At 43.9% G+C, this 17,114-nt stretch overlaps 1 protein-coding gene and 1 long non-coding RNA gene across 5 annotated transcripts in view; one reads left to right on the top strand and one right to left on the bottom strand.

The window, feature by feature from the left end:
• Positions 1-314: 314 nt before the first annotated feature.
• LOC147379760 (uncharacterized) lies at positions 315-3,397 on the bottom strand. Its single transcript, XR_015134021.1, has 2 exons — positions 2,872-3,397; positions 315-2,626 (listed from the first exon to the last, which is right to left on the bottom strand). It is a non-coding gene; the product is annotated as an uncharacterized LOC147379760 (long non-coding RNA).
• Positions 2,420-17,114, top strand: part of MB21D2 (Mab-21 domain containing 2) — a 121,495-nt gene continuing 106,800 nt past the window's right edge. Inside the window, exons 1-2 of one of the 4 annotated variants that reach the window (XM_086319773.1) lie at positions 2,509-2,630; positions 5,757-5,901. Coding sequence is in view for 1 of the 4 variants with exons in the window: in XM_086319763.1 (XP_086175889.1) it covers positions 2,420-2,630 (211 nt within the window). In the remaining 3 variants the exon portion in view is untranslated. Of the gene's footprint in view, positions 2,631-5,756; positions 5,902-15,404; positions 15,427-17,114 lie in introns of those variants that run through there. The other 3 variants (XM_086319763.1, XM_086319782.1, XM_086319787.1) reach the window with 3 other exon arrangements.

The raw sequence follows: 17,114 nt of genomic DNA, 5'->3' as shown, positions 1-17,114 counted from the left end.
AAACTCTATTAGGTTGGAGGTTATTGCTTGAATGGGTGAACTAGTATCATTCTGATCCATGAAATGATTGTGCCTCAACCAGCTGTCTTACTGACGGCTATCATTGATCCTGAGAGAAGAACTGACAGATGGGAGTGGATCGATTTGTATCGTGGTTCCAACCGCTTACATAGTTTATTCCACTGCACAAATAATGGCAATACTCTCACAGGTGAGAAATCAGGGCAGCACAGCAGACCTGCAAAAGCCAGGGTTTTAAGTAACTCCCTCATCAGCGCACCAGCATTCAGCTGGGCATGTATATTCTCTCTTTAATATTAGCTGGGTGAGAAAGCTTGTTTCAAAGAGAAGAAAACCCCAAAAGAAATTAACTGGTTATGCCAAAGTTCTTCATTCAACACCTGATGCAATAAACACTGAGGACCTTTGTGCAGGGACCAATCTGAAGATGAGTAAGATGCAGTCATCCTAGGGAAGTTCATAGTTTGAAACTTGCATTAACAATGATAAAAGTAGGTCAAAATTCATCAGCGGCATATGAAAGTTTCTGAAAGGGTGCAGTGGAGGTTCTAAGGAGAAAGATGTTGCCACCAGCTTGGGGGAGGGTCTTAGGGAAAGCTTACAGAAAAAAGCATAGAAGGAATTGACTCAGTCATTTAATTTGTAAAGAAAAAAAGAAATTACCAATTCACTTAACAAAAACTTTTTTACCCTTCTCCTCCATGGTTTGTTGTTGTCCTTGTTTTGGTTGCTAAAAGTTGTGTCTGACTCTTTTGCAATCCCATGGACTGTAGCCCTGGCCAGGCTCCTCTGTCCATAGGGTTTCCCAGACAAAAATACTGGAGTGGGTTGCCATTTCCTTCTCCAGGGGATCTTCCAGACCCAGGGATTGTAGTAGCTAACATTTAATTAAGCACTTATTGTGTCAGGTATTTCACTAAGTGCTTGGCCCACTTTATTTCATGTAATCTTCAAAACAACCTATGAGATAGGAATTAATCACCTCTATTTTATAGGAAAAGACAGAGCCTAAATTAACAGAAGAGTTTGTATTCTTGGCTATGAGAACCCAGGTAAGAAAAAGCTCTTATATCCAGCCTATGGGATAGAGACAAGTTGGATTTTGGAGAACTAGCAAGGAAGATAAACCTTTTCTAAGATCGCAGAGTTGGACACCGCTTAGCAACTGAACAACAACGAGTAGGAGGCCTCCTAGTTGTCGGAGTCAAAAAGCTCATAAACGGTAAAAACATCTGAAGGACCTTGGACTTAGGTAGAATCTGCCTTGTTGAGTATGGCTCCATCTCAGGAACCTTGTCTTTTGTCTTATCACTGTCCACGGAGATTCTAGCACTCTGCCTGGCAAATAGTAGAAGCTCAAATTTTATCTGTTTGAGAATTTTCACCACGTCATTGAACATTCACTGGAACGTGGGGCAATTAATTATGTTCCCCTTCCTCACGCCTACACTTCGGTTTTCCTATCTTAATATTGGAACGGGCTGAACATCATTAAGACACTATATTAAGTTTAATAAGATGTTATCCAGGAAAATTTGATTACCTAGGGCAAAAGTAGGAATACTATAGTGGCTAATGGGAATGTCTGTACGGGACAGGGAGGACACTCTTTTTTATACGTTTAATCCTAATATTTTTGGCAGTCTGTGCAGAAGAGGGCAGAAGGTTGGTTTTTACATTCCTTAAGGCGGGCTCCTTCACCATCAAAAGGCGCTGGAATTCTTGAGACGGAAACCTCGCATAGGGATGCCCTCGCCCAGGACACCGCCCTTAAAATCAGACAGAGGAAGGCTTCTTTCTCCTTGAAGGCGCTTGGCAATCCCTGCCCCCTAAGGGAGTGGAGGCAAAGAAAGAATACATCTACATCTCTCACGTCTGCCCGACTACAGATTGGCAAGTGGTATGGAGCGCAGACCTCTGTCATTTATTTATTTTTCTTTCCACTGGGTGCGCTGTCCCTTTAAATGGGGGACGCTGGCGCTGGCTCCGTAACACCGGAGCCTGCAGCTTGTTGATTTCAGAGCTGGTGAATTTCACATTGTTTCCACTTCACTTTCCTCGCCCGGGGGAGGCTTAGGTTGGCTCTACAACCGCTATAGTCGGGGCCAGCGAGGGCCAGGGGAGGGCAGGGACCTACTGCATCTGGGCCGGCTTGGGGCCGCAGGAAAGGGTGTCGGGGCCACACACGCACTCTAGCTGCAGTCCAGATCCTCCTGAAGCCCGTACGCCCGGAGCGCACCCAGCCGGGACCGCCCGCCTAGACGCCGGCCCGCCAGCCCGCCCACGGGCCGGGGTCACAGCCAAGGAGCCGACGAGGGGAGGAGGCCCAGGGGGGCTGGGTGGGGGGGCGGGGGTGGGTGCTGCCGCCGCCGCGGAGCTGCTACTCGGCGCGTTTTGTATGAAGATGGCGGCTCCCACCGCCAGCAAGGCAGCCTCCCTAGGCTGTAACAACAAGCCTGCGTTCCCGGAGCTGGATTTCAGGTCGGGAGCTCGGGTGGAGGAATTGAACAAACTCATCCAAGAATTTACGAAGCACGACCAGCGGGAATATGACGACCAGAGAGCACTGGAGATTCACACAGCTAAGGATTTCATCTTTTCCATGCTGGGTAAGGAGGAAAAAGAGAGGGGTGTGTGTGTGAGAGAGTGATGGGAAACAGGGTAAAGAACCCATTCCCCCTTCTCGTGCGCTCTTTCCTTATTTTCTTCCCGGAGCCAGGTGCCTGGGGTATAACCCATCTCAGTTCTGCCTTTTCCATTCTTTCTCCGCCGCAACCTGAGCCGCCTTCCCTTCCCTCCTAACTATACTTTGCCCCGGGTCCCTTTTCCGCACCGCCCCCGACTACTGACTCTTTTGTTAATTTCTCGCCGACTGGGGGTGGTAGGCAGGTGAAGCGTTGGTGGTGAAACGGCTCACTGTTGAGGGGAAACCTCTGGAAGCCGTGCGGTCCAGATGAGAACCCGCGGCGCCTTCAATGAAGGGATTTGTCTCCGGAGGCACGGACTTGCTCCTTCCCTGCGCCGAGTCTCAGGTCCTCTCTGGAGCTCGGGGAGCGGAGACAGCTTGGGGCTCTGGCTCGGCTCCCGAGCGACAAGTTGCGAGCAGTCTTGCGGCGCGGCGCTGTCACGCCGAGCCCCCGGTGGCCAAACTTGTTGGGTGTTCCCTAGTAACCCGCTCGAGTAGGCTGGGCGCCCGGAGTTCCTGCAACTTTGATTTGCAAATAGATTTCCCATTGAAGCGGTTGAAAGCATTTCCGGTGCTTCTCCAGGGTTCTTGCTAAGCTTGGAATTCCTAATTCCCAGCTCGAAAATGACCGCGCTTAGACCTCTGACCCCGAGGATCGCCAGCCCCTTGCTCTTTGTTTTCTGTCTGTTCGCTGGCCGAGAGAGGTGTCCTGGGTTTCGAACCTCGGCGACGTTTGGATTAGAATAAAGCTGCCTCTCCCATCCCCCAGCCTGGCACCTACAGGTCCTTAACAGATTGTTGAATGTTGTGTATAGGAAAATAATTGAGCCGGGCAGGGCGATCGAATAACCCCCTAGTATCCTGTAGTTCGGGGTATTGCTGTGAGAGCCCGCTGGTGGGAGCCTCCCACGTAGCTTGCGGCTCACCGAGGCAACTCTGGCTGCTATGCAGTACGTGGCCTGGGGGTTAACACTCCACCGAACTGGGACTCCAGTGTAGCGCTGCCTGCCTCGCGTCTCTGTGAGCTAGACAAACACATTCTTGGGCAATTTACCAGGTAGTGGAAAATTTCGTTGAAAAGGTCTTTGACTGCAGAGGAAGACTTGAGTTTTTCCCTTCGTCCTGCCATCTATTGGATTTCATCCGGCTGCCTCCTCTCGTTGCTAGTTCTATCAGAGTGTACCTTCCGTCTCGGTTTGCGTCCTCCCCACAGCCCAAGAAGTGGGTAATACAAGTTGAACGTGTGGCCGCGGAGGGTAGTAACGTTTTGGGAAGTTGTATGAAGCACATTAAAACTTGGGGCTGGATTTTACCTTTTGCTCCATTCTCCCCAAGTGTTCCTAGATTGTGTATGAGGTTGGAAAGCACTCTGTTGAGATATTCGACGATTCAGCTAGTATTTAGATAAATGTGGGGTGTGTATATGTGTGTGCGTGTGTTTAAATTACTCCCTAATCTTCTGGTGGGATGGGATTCCAGAGGGAAACTTTACAAGCTTACAAAGCTTTCAAGATCTGAAAACCAGCACGGTGCTTGTCAGAAGGGTGAGGATACACAGAGAATGCTCAGGGCAGTTATTTAAGTTGTTTAATCATTGCCTCTCTCTTCAGCGTGTCTAATGGAAATTGCCCGTTGTGTTTTTACAGCCCCCAAATCAATTCCGATGCCTCCTGCTCTAGGTCATTCACTAGGAAAAGGTGCTTGGTCACCATCAGTCAGGGATACTCAAGGAGCAGAAAAGGGGAGGCTATGGGAAGGGGTTAAGTTTAAACGCCCAGCTCATTAGGAACTTCTGTGTTAACCCCACAGCTGATACACTGATTTCACAAATTTACCCAGATATGAATGGCAAATGAATTATTGCTTAATTCATTTTGTGTTGAATGTCATGAGTGTGTTGACAGGTAAACGAAATTCCCTTTTATTCCTTTTTACCCACTTGATCTTGCAAGAGCGGTCTTTTTCGCCCCCTGGGAATCTGATGTTTCCACCTGCAGGAGAGAAAAATTCAGGAGAATATCATTTAAGCCTCTTACCCCTCTGGACACTAGAAGGCAGATGGCGAAATGAGCCTGCCTGTGTGCGGTGCTGCATTCATTTGTGTGTTGCTTGCTTTCCTTTAATGAGGTGCTGGCTGCTCTAGACAAGTGAAGGTTTGGCGACAGCAAGGGTCCCTGTGTGGATTTACTTTTTCTAAAGCGGATTTTCGCTGGGCTTAAAAAAACAAAATCTCTTTTTGTGCACTTTGTTTCACTTGCCACAGCTCAGAGTCTTTAATGAATATGCGAATGAGGTGTCTTAATAACCCTCAGCTTGTTAAGGTGTTACAGGGGTGGGACCAGGCCCTTATTTCTGTGAGTTGGGGTGAGGGGAGATGTGGGGTTGCGTCCTCCTGGCTTTGTTCTGCTTCTGTTGGAGCAGCACCTGAGGATTGTCAGCAGCTTAAAAACATTATCCCCTCACACAGAATGAAATGACAGGGGAATTTGGTGCAAACCTCTTTAATGGAACTGTGGATAACACTACCTCTCTTTTTAGGCTATTGGCAGGAGCAGCCACTCTCTGTTTGAGACTTTTAGCCTGGAATAAGCACCCCCAGCTTCCAAGATCCTTTTTGTTTTATCTAGATTGGAGCTAACTTTATGCAGAAGAGCAAAGTGGTGATATAGACTGTTGTCATAAACAGTGACCTGTCAGTACCAGGAAACTCCACTGCCCTACCAAAGTGGAGGTCTGCATATGCTATGGAATAGGTCTGAGCCCACTACTGGTCACACAGTGGCTTTGTGGTCTGTCCTAACATTCTCTGTCCGGAGATTCTGATTCCTTTGGAAGTACGTGTTTGTGGGAGTCATCTAGATTCGCTTTTTATTTCTCTACACCTTGGTCTTTTTGGAGAATGATTGCTGTTATTATCTAGTTAATATTTGAGAGCCCAAATTGTGGGAGAGGCAGTGCATAATAAACGCCATTTATCAAAATTCAGGGAAATTGCCAGAGTTCATTAATGTTTTAATAATATTTGGTGTTTGCATAATATCTCTGCCAGCTCTTTTGTTATCTTCATTCCCCTGCTGAAGTTGGATGAAGACTGGTTGTATCCCTATTGAACAGATGCAGAACAGGGGTTACGCAGAAGCTAGAAGAACCAGGAAGAAACAAGCAGTCCGTATACTTCCCCTTCAGTACAAATGGTCAGTACCATGGTGTGGTCATTAGAGGAGTCATCACTTACTGACTGCCTTCTTGGTGCCTGGAATTTCACATAACTTTAGAAGTAGGTATTGCTTTCCTGTTATCCAGATAAAGATATTGAAATTTACTAGGATTAAGAATCATCCAGGGTTCCATGGCTAATAAGTGGAAGAGGTTGCTAAATCTCACATTGGCCTGATTCTAGGTCTTTTTTTTTTTTTTTTTTAATAAAGAGTTGATGCATTAAATCCAAAGGAGGGACTTTGTTTAAAAACAAAGTATTCCCTCTTCTTTCAGAAATTTGTTTCTGATTTCAGCTGTAAGTATTAGGGTAATCCAGGCAGCATCTGAGGTGAGTCCTGGAGCAATCTGAATTTGAATATTTTATTCCATAAAAGGATCATTTGTTTTGAATTTCAGGTTGAGAAAATGATGGTCCTTATAATAAATGTTAAAACCTACAGTTCCTGTCTTAGTTTGCCTCTTGCTGGCTAAGTGGTCTTAGTTTTTTCGTCTATTAAACACAAATAATAATAATTTTGTCTATTAAACATGGATAGTAATATTTTCATCTATTAAACATGGATATAGTAATGCATGGTTTCAGAATTGTTATGGGTGCATATGTAGTTACTTTGTAAACCAAAAAGGAAGGTATACAGGATTTTATTATTTATTTTTAAGAAATTGGCATTTTTAGAAAATCTAGTGAACTTAACACTAGAATTATCTCTGCAGCTTCCTATCAGAAAGACTACAGAGTATATTTAGAGGTGACTTAGGAGAAGAAAGGCTCTGGCTGTAGAGGGCATGATTAATTCCAACTCACATTACCATTTGTTAAGTTCATACTGTATGCTGGCCCTTGTGCTAGCTACTTTGCATAAATCTATTCATGTAATTTTTTTCCCAGAGACTTTATAAGGATAAACATCATCATGCCTCTTTTAGAGGTGAAGTAAATGGTATTATCCCCTTTTAAAGATGAAACACTGAGGCTCAAAGAGGTCAAGTACTTATGCCAAGACCGTACAGAGGTTGCGTTTGAACCCGTAAAAGGATGTCTGACCCGAAAGCTCATGTTCCTTCCACTGCGTGGGCAGTCTGTTTGTGTCATTTCTGGACCAGACAACCAAAGAGGCCCCACTCCCTGGGGAGTGCTGTACCACTCAGTGCCCTGCTTAGCCTGCAGGAGCAGAGATGGTCTCTTTTGTCCTGTCTCTCTTCTTTTCTCAAAGCTTTCTATTTTGTATTGGGGTATTAACAATGCCGATTAACAGTGTTGTGGTGGTTTCAGGTGAACAGCAAAGGGACTCAGCCATACATATACAAGTCTTTCTTACATTCATGCATTCAACAAGTAATTACTGAATGTCATACTGTTTGCCAAACAGTATGTAGGGTCATAAGAATAAAATAGTGAGCAAAAACTTTAATTCATGTGGGAGACCCCTCCCTCTTCCGCTTGCCCATCAACTCCAAAATGAGAATGGTTTGCTCACTCTTGTCTCCTTTCAGACATGTGTTTGAGTGTTTCTGAGTGCTGTCAGATCTACCATATTTTTAGGCACTTTTTGTGTCTACGGAGTAGGCCATTTTGAAGCCTTGTCTTTCGGGTGTTTGAGTGTTACTTTTCCTTAATGAATTCATCCAGCCATCTTTACTGAGGGGCTTTATTGTGAATCGTTGCTAAGTCTTGGTAACTTCCTTTGCGTTCTAGTCACTGATGTGTGGTGGTATCTGTATAACAGACAAAGTCATCTTTGAAGTCTGTTCCAGCTCTGAAAACATTATGCATCTGGGGCAGGGAAGTCCCTCTACATTTATTTTTGCTTCTAGTTTGAGTTGGTTTCCACTCTCCCTCCACTGTTCTAGGCAGTCACTGCCCTTCATGACAGAAGAGCCCTGGTCTTTCCATGAGGCCTTGTCGTGCCAGCCATTGGGTGATGCGTTGCTTGTGATTAGACTGGGCCCCTTTTGTATTCACAGAAATAGTGGACTCTCTTATGTCAAACCAGGAACTTGTCATTGAATGTTAGCTCTTTAGACTCTCCTGGAGCTTTTTAACAGTTTGGAATCTCTGATCCCCTTTCAGACCTATTGAATCTGAATCCCTAGAGATCCCCAGACTGGCTGCTCAGCACTCCAACATCCTGTCCCATGTTCAGTTCAGCCTGATACTGTGCATTTCTGGTTCAGTAGAGCTGTACATACACACAGTGAGCTGATCCTAGTTGACTTTTGAGACTAAAACTGGGCTGCTGAGCCTAACGAGCAGTTACATCTGCTGCTTCTGGAAGATAATGCTGGAATCCTTCCTCCGGGACAGAGACAGGGAGGCATAGTGATTGAGATGAGAATGTTTCTTTTATGTCAGAGGTTGTCATAGGGTTTCACATTATTGGATAGTTTCCATCAACAGCATAACCCTTTGAAGTAAAGAAGTATGGGGAACTCTAGAATTGGAAAAATTCAGGAATTTGTCCAAGTTTACCAGCAACTAAGTGACATAGCTGGGACTTAACCAAGGTCAGGCTGTTGCAAAAGCCCTTGCTTTCAACAGTGATACTATTCTGCATTCTCAAGGGACAGGAGAACTGGACTCTAGTCTCAGTTTCTCCAGTTACTTTCTCTGTGACTTTGGGCAAGTTTCTGAATCTCAGTTTCTAAATAGTTAAGTTGGGGCAAATAATTATGCTTACCTCCTGTGTTCAGGTGCATTCAGTGCTAAAGCTGAAGATACAAAAGAAGGATGTTTCTGAGTGCTAGTACCAGCTCTGTTTTATACTGTGTGGAATGTGTGCTACCCTAAATCACCTAATATTTTGGGGTATTTTCGGGCCCATTTTCCAATTACAGAAAATACAAAGATAAAAGTAAAATCACCTCTGAATTCTAATTATTATTAATATTTGATGCACAATTTTTTCTGGGCATCGATGTTTATAAAACATGCTTACAGTCACTCATACTTGCATACAGTTTTTCATACATAATCCTATTGCATATATATGTATATTTCTTAATAAACTTACCAACATGCTGTCATCTACTCCACTTTTAGAAAGAAACTATATATAACCTGTGGAAAGATGTTTTCTAGCCTCTTTCACTCATTTTTTATTTAAAAAAGATACTGTTTTGGAAATTACAGGACACTTTGTAATATAACGATCGAGGGATGAAGAACCTTCTTGTTGGTGAGATTTGAGGGTTTGGCCTGCCTTACCTGAATAACTCTTTTGTTTGGGCCGTTTTCTCTATCCGAATTTGTTAACTTGGGTCCTTGGAAACAATAACTTTGAATCTCTGAACTTGAAAAGGGAAAAATTACATCTTTATTTTTATTGACTGCTAAAAGATGCTTGCTCCTTGGAAGAAAAGCTATGCCAAACCTAGACAGCATATTAAAAAGAAGAGACATCATTTTTCCAACAATGGTCCTTATAGTCAAAGCTATGGTTTTTCCAGCAGTCGTGGCTAGATGTAAGAGTTGGACCATAAAGAAAGCTGAGTGCCGAAGAATTGATGCTTTTGAACTGTGGTGTTGGAGAAGACTCTTGCGAGTCCCTTGGAGTGCGATCAAACCAGTCAATCCTAAAGGAAATCAAACCTGAGTATTCACTGGAAGGACTGACGCTAAAACTCCAATACTTTGGCCACCTGATGGAAAGAACTGACTCATTAGAAGAGACCCTGATGCTGGGAAAGATTGAAGGCAGGAGGAGAAGGGGACAACAGAGGAAGAGATGGTTGAATGGCATCACTGACTCAGTGGACATGAGTTTGAGTAAGTTCTGGGAGTTGGTGAAGAACAGGGAAGCCTGGCGTGCTACAGTCTATAGGGTGGCAAAGAGTTGGACATGATTGAGTGACTAAACAACAACTGCAGTATTTCATTTCCTTTCATTAAAAAAGTAGGTAACAGACCATAGTAGTATTGGCAGTATCTCTGTATTTTGCTTTTGTTGCCAAAAGAAGTCACAGACATTGTCATTTCATATTACAGACGTTACAGATGTCTCAAAAAACATTCATCGCTGCTTTGAAATTATGGTAGATGTTAGACTTGCTGCTAGATTTTATTGACTGCATTAATAAAGAATCACATATGGTACTCTATCACATATTTGTCTTTTTTAAAGTAAGTTTTGTATTTTAATACCAATTACTTGAAGTCCTGTGTGACTTTATCGTTCATTTAAATATACTTTTTTTTTTTTTTTTTGCAGGGCTTCCTAAAAGCCTATTCACAGATGCAGTTAAGAATCTCAGCTTCTAAAGAAATCTTATCTCTGTTTTGTTTTCTTCTCCCAGCTCAAATGCCACTTGACTTATGAAGCTTTCCTGTATTTCTCCCAGGAGGAAAAAAATTTCCTTTTCCTATGTGTTCTTCTAATACCTGGTCCCCTTTTATAGCCCTTGGTGCACTATTCCCCATGCTATAGGCTGAATATTACCTGCTCACTTATCTTTGCAGCACTGAGTGGAGTTACGTAAACAGTAGGTGCTAACAGAGTTTAATGACTTGATGCATTTTCAAAGAGCCCTTCTGTGCAAAGCTTCTTATTTCAGGCAACCCTGGGAAAACCCAATTTTTCAGGATTCTTGCCTGGAAAATCTCATGGACAGAGGAGCCTGGCAGGCTGCAGTCCATGGGGTCGCAAAAGAGTCAGACACAACTTAACAGCTAAACAGCAATTTAAGGCACGGGCGCTTTCTGACATTGTCTCTTTATAATTGCCACCTCTCATTAAGCCATATTATGACATCTTCTCTGGAGTCAAGGATGGAAATCGTGATCTGGTCTCTGTTTATGGTAGGGAAGTTTCTTTGTAGATTTTAATAATTTATCCTTGAGACTTAGGGCGCTTTAAGAGATGTCTCAAGTAATTGCTGTAGCTTGTTGTCTGAGAGCAGCAAATGGTGACTTGTGGGAACGTGCCCTTTCTTGTAGATCCAGGTTTTTCTTCTTGGGCATCTGGGGTACTTGTGAACCTCCTGCATGCCCATGCCTGGGGCTTTAAAAGATGCACAGAAAGCATAAGTCATCTTTCCCATGAAGGTGTTCCTTGTGCTTATCAGTCAGCCTCCAGGTGTTTGGATGCCTATTCTGGAATCGTAATTGCAGCAATTATTTATGATTATAAACTACTATAATTTGCCATCAGTAATTTATCTTTGTGCAGTGCTTTGTAAATCACAGTACATTTTTGTGGATTACAACATGCATTAGCATCTGGTATGGTGTGGCTTTATTCTTTGGACCAGCCTCTGAGAAAGATTGTGTAGGAACTAGTAACCTCCAATTACAGATGGGAATACTGAGATGCTGGAAGGTGATATGACTCAGTTGGAAGTTATAGAATAGGACTCCACCCAGATCTCCAGTGTTTTCTGCTCCAGCACACAGCCTGCCAAGAACCTGTGGCTTTTCTCCCCAGACATCTTTCATGGTTGCTGAGGTGAGTCTGTGTCCCCAGACCCGGCAAGGGTGGCAACTTTCATCCCTCTCCAGGCTTTTCTGCTCTCTACTGGCCCAGGGGTACATAGTGGGCGAGCGTACCATGGCTCAGTACATACCCTGTAGATGTGCATTCTTCATGTCTGGTTGTTAGGCTTGCTCATCTGGTTCTGAGGGTCTGTGACAGCATTTACAATGGACCTGGTTGACTACTTGCCAGCTGAGTGATCTCTTTAAGGACAGTTCATAATTATGCCATTATGTCAGGCCCTGTCTCCAGGAAACAGCTATCTATTTTTCATGCACTTAAGTGCCTTTTCATGAATTCCCTTTGCATGAGATAAAGAGACAGATTACTAGGGACAGTGCTGCTATGAATAAAGCTGGCTTGGGGAGCCGTTATTCAATTTGTTTATTTTTTTATATATTTTTTCTCAACACAAGAAGCCATGATTACTACTTGTGAGTTGTCAGTAGTGAGAGTTGGTATAAATATTATTTAGGTTTCTGTTCTGAGTATTTAAATATCTACAATGTGCATAGAATTAAGCATTTATTCATTAATTCATAAATTCACTCAACATATGTTTGAGTGCCTGTCATGAACTAATGTGATTACTATGGTACAACTATTGTATCATAAGAGAGCAAAGTGGTGAATAAGAGAAGCAAGTCTCTCATAAGTCTTCGTGGGACTTATGTTCTCTGGGGAATTCAGCAAGATATAAACACACAAGTAGGGATGTGTGCAAAAAAACAAAACAAAACAAAAACCACAGATTATCATGATGGATGGTAACTAGGTAGGATGGAGTGAAGAGTCGTAGAGAAGGTTTCTCTGCAGTAGACAGATTTGAACTGAAAGGATAAGAAGGACCTGGTCATCTGAGGACAGATGAAAGAGTACTCGGGTAGATGGAACAACATGTACAAAGGCCCTGGGGTGGGTACATTTGAGCACTTTCAAGGGTGCTTAAATTACAGCAAGTTTGATTTGGCCTCTACAAGGTAAAGTGGTCTGTGTTCAGATTAAGCCCATGGTAGATGGAATGAACTGCCTGCCTTGGAATGGAGCAAGTTTCCTGCAAGTGGAGGTTTCCCAAATGGGGCCGTCCTTTGTCTAGGCTCTTATTGGTAGCATTCCAGGACTGGAGGAGAGGGGAGACAGTGTAGAAAAGTTGCGTTCAGTTCAATTCAGTTCAGTTCAGTCACTCAGTCATGTCCGACTCTTTGCGACCCCATGAATTGCAGCACGGTAGGCCTCCCTGTCCATCACCATCTCCCAGAGTTCACTCAAACTCACGTCCATCGAGTTGGTGATGCCATCCAGCCATCTCATCCTCTGTCGTCCCCTTCTCCTCTTGCCCCCAATCCCTCCCAGCATCAGAGTCTTTTCCAATGAGTCAACTCTTCGCATGAGGTGGCCAAAGTACTGGAGTTTCAGCTTTAGCATCATTCCTTCCAAAGAAATCCCAGGGCTGATCTCCTTCAGAATGGACTGGTTGGATCTCCTTGCAGTTCAAGGGACTCTCAAGAGTCTTCTCCAACACCACAGTTCAAAAGCATCAATTCTTTGGCGCTCAGCCTTCTTCACAGTCCAACTCTCGCATGCATACATGACCACTGGAAAAACCATAGCCTTGACTAGACGGACCTTTGTTGGCAAAGTAATGTCTCTGCTTTTGAATATGCTATCTAGGTTGGTCATAACTTTTCTTCCAAGGAGTAAGTGTTTTTAAATGTCATGGCTGCAATCACAATCTGCAGTGATTTTGGAGCCCCCCAAAATAAAGTCTGACACTGTTTCCACTGTTCCCCATCTATTTGCCATGAAGTGATGGGACCAGGTGCCATGATCTTTGTTTTCTGAATGTTGAGCTTTAAGCCAACTTTTTCACTCTCCTGTTTCACTTTCATCAAGAGGCTTTTTAGTTCCTCTTCACTATCTGCCATAAGGGTGGTGTCATCTGCATATCTAATGTTAATGATATTTCTCCCGGCAATCATGATTCCAGCTTGTGTTTCTTCCAGTCCAGCGTTTCTCATGATGTACTCTGCATATAAGTTAAATAAGCAGGGTGACAATATGCAGCCTTGATGTACTCCTTTTCCTATTTGGAACCAGTCTGTTGTTCCATGTCCAGTTCTAACTGTTGCTACCTGGCCTGCATATAGGTTTCTCAAGAGGCAGATCAGGTGGTCTGGTATTCCTGTCTCTTCAAGAATTTTCCACAGTTTGTTGTGATCCACACAGTCAAAGTTGCGTTATAGGTCTTCAAAAGGCCCTTTATAGCCATGTGATTCTCTGATTTCACCTCTGATAGCCCTAAGTCAGCAACAGTGAATTCTGTATTAGATGATTTATGGGTCAAACTGCAGTTTTCATGGGAAGATAATAAGCTTTTATTTTTTCACCTGGACTTCCACAGTCTACAGAATACTTTCATAGGCATAATCTAGTTTTGACTCCTTACAACAACCCCCAAAAGTAGGTATTATTATTGTCTGTATTTTAGCATAGGAAGAGACCGATAATCAAGAGAAGTAACGCACTTAGGGTCACTGAATAGTTGAGGTGGAAATCAAATTGAAGTCCTTTGACGTTCACCTCAAATTCTTTGTATTAAGCTGAGTCTAGAAACCTCCCTTATCCCACGCCATGCCAGGATATGGAAGAAGAAGGATTTCTGGTCCAGAGAGAGGCACTGAGGACCAGTAGGAAGAACCAAGCCAATAGACTGCAGGTCTGCACTTGCCCATTGCTGGTATGCAACTTGGAAGCACTTTTCTAGCCTGCTTCAAGATCAGCCTTTTAGCAGCTGCAGCTGTTCATAATAACAGCTGCTTATGCGAATGGTGATGTGATTAATAAAGAAAATCAACAGTTTGTTCTTTCAACTGTGCCCTTGGTGTGTGCAGCCTGCTTTCATGCAGGCTGTGTTTCTAATCTGGAACAACACAGTCCCACTGGCATATGGTCATCCAGGGGCTCCTAGCCCCTGGAGAAAGGGTTGTCTCTCTGTATCCTAGCTGGGGAGCCAAAGGCCCATCAGGGACTGGGCGGTAAGGAAAGTGGTGGGCAGTGTGGTGAGTGCCAGGTGGTTCTTGATTTCAGAGTCAGGGATGCTGGGGAGTAAGGGGCTGCACTGGTGAAGGAGATCACCTCTCACCTCCCTTGTAGGTCAGACAGAACACCATGGCTGCCAGTTTATCACCTCTGATTTGCAATCTGTGGCCTAGAGAAGGGTCAGTGTTCATCCATTACATACAGCTAGTCTGGGGGCAGAATCATGGTTAGAACCCAGGATTCTCGTCTACCTGCTCTCTGTGTGTGTTTGTGTTACTTCTAGGATACCGTTTCCAAGTAAATTTTCCCTTGGAATCAGAAAACTATAATTGAAAATAATAGCCACACTCCAATATGAATAGTTCGTAGTGCTTTATACTTTATGTCTATTACCTAAATTAATGCTAACAACACCCCATGAGGAAGGTGTTATTTCTTCTTTACTGATGAGCTATCCAAAACACAGAGAGGTTAAGTAATTTGCCCAAAGTCACAGAGCTAGTGGTAGACTGGGAATGTGAACCCAGGAAATCTAGCTTCAGGCAGAAAATTAGCAAGTAACTTTGGATCTTCTTTTTTAACCTCAATAAGAAAAACTTCTCCTGTAAAGTGGAAATCGTTGATGGAATACAATTTCAGTGCTGTTAGGAAACTTGGAAATTAGGTGGCCTGAGTTCCTCCCCCCTCCATTTTACAGAAATGGAAACTGAGACCCAGAATGGAAAGGGACCTTGATCTTCTTGACTCTGGTTTTGCTTTTGGGCAGAGTGCAGGTGAGGTAAAACGTTCAGCAAGTGGCTGCTTCCTGAGAAAGGTGTTTGCACCTAAGACTGACCTCAGCAGTGTCTGCTCCCTGGGGAGCACCTGCCAGGGATTAAAGTCACTTTGAGAAGCTGTACTTGTAGGTAGGGAATGTTTCCCTGCTACACAGCTGCCTTGTAGTTTGAAGTTTTTGAGTTGCTATCAGATGAAGAATGCTAAAGAAATAACCTGGTGGATACAGTGCGTTTCTGGGGTGTCATGTTCTCTTTTTGTCTTTGTTCCTAGTCTGTTTCCCACCCCACCCCCACCCCCGCCCCCTGCCACCAGGATGCGTGTCCTTTTCTCACATCTCTGCTGTCTATACAGTTTGAGTATCACAGTGAATATTTTCATCTCTAAACAGTCTGTTATCTACAGTAAGGAAGGGTGCTGGCTGAGTAGTCTGTGAGATACAGGGTCCAGCTCTCTGGGCTGTTAAGACTCCTGGTGATCTTCTCTGCTGCTGGTCTGAGAGCTCAGAACCTTAGGAGGATTTAGAGAGTTGTAATAGGATTCAGAGAATTACAGAGGAGTTAAGCTAGTGGGGATCTTCCTGAGATTAGTTCATCCACCTCATCACGCTGCTGGTGGGGAAATTTAACCCTGTGGTGGACAGTGACTTGCTCGAGGTCACACTGGCCACGACAGTGATAATGATTATACTGGGAAACTCTTCCCTGCTGTTTATTGAGCATTGTTGCAAGTGCTTTGTAATCATTAACACATTTAATCCCAACAACCACTCTGTAATGGGGCTGCTGCTACCATCCTCACTTTCCTGATAAATTACAGTAGTTAAGTTACCTGCTCAAGCTGGTGAGAGGCTAGATTCAAACCTAAGCAGTTGGGCTTTAAACCCTTATGCCTTTCTGTAACATGAGTGTCATCACCGTGCTAGGTTCTGTGCCGGTTGCTGGTGTAAAACGTGTTGTGTTGTTGTGCTCAGTTCCTCAGTCATATCTGACCCTTTGCGACCCCATGGATTGTAGCCGGCCAGGCACCTCTGTCCGTGGGATTTTACAGGCAGGATTACTGGAGTGGGTTGCCATTCTCTTCTGCAAGGGATTTTCCTAATCCAGGTATCAAACCTGATTGGCAGATGGATTATTTACCACTGCATCACCTAGGAAGCTCTGGCATAAAACATGAGGTGGTGTTAATTGTTGATGGAGATGATGGAAGACAGGGAATGGTGGGCAGAGTAGAGAAGAGGTTGGTGTGATTTTCCAGTGCAAGCCAGTTGCTAATATGATTCTTCCGGCTTCTGGTCCAGAGCCTTTTTATTCTATCATTTGGCCTTTCTTGGCAGCCTCAGGGCAAACATTCTTATAGTGCTTGTGGTTTATGTTTATTGAAAGTGATTTGTGTGAAATATCATCTTATCCATGTGGTCTCCTCATTTTGAAAGAAAGAAGGTGTGTCTCAGCTAATTGATTGATTTAAGGCTGGGTAAAGGTCAACTGGGCCCTTGATGCTAAGTAAATTAGGGCAAGTCTTATGAGGGCACAGGCTCTGCAACCCCCCTTTCCCCCCATGTCATTCCAGATTTAGAACATTTAATTAGGACAGTTAAGGTTATCACTGGGAGGGGAGAATGGGGAGCTGATCTTTTTTTCAGTGAAAGACAGATGTCAAAAGTACTCTTAGGACATTTACTAAGAAATCAAAATTTATAAACTGAACTGGGTTTTAAGTGAGCTGAGGGACCTTTCTATTTAGTGGGGTAAGTGACTACTTTTCAAAAGTGAATGATTCTTTAATAAAAACCCTGTCCTGTTTCCCTGCTCTGTCAGGGCACATGTTTGTACACTGTCTCGACTTAAACCACTGAAGCACACTGGCATCATGCTATAAAAAAACCAGTCACTGGGATGAGGTCA

Source organism: Bos grunniens, chromosome 1 (genome assembly GCF_055505025.1).
Source record: "Bos grunniens cultivar Pamir isolate PY7600 chromosome 1, Bosgru_T2T1.0, whole genome shotgun sequence".
Lineage (NCBI taxonomy): Eukaryota > Metazoa > Chordata > Mammalia > Artiodactyla > Bovidae > Bos > Bos grunniens.
Note: the sequence above shows the minus strand (reverse complement) of the source record. Positions and strands in the feature narration are given on the sequence as shown.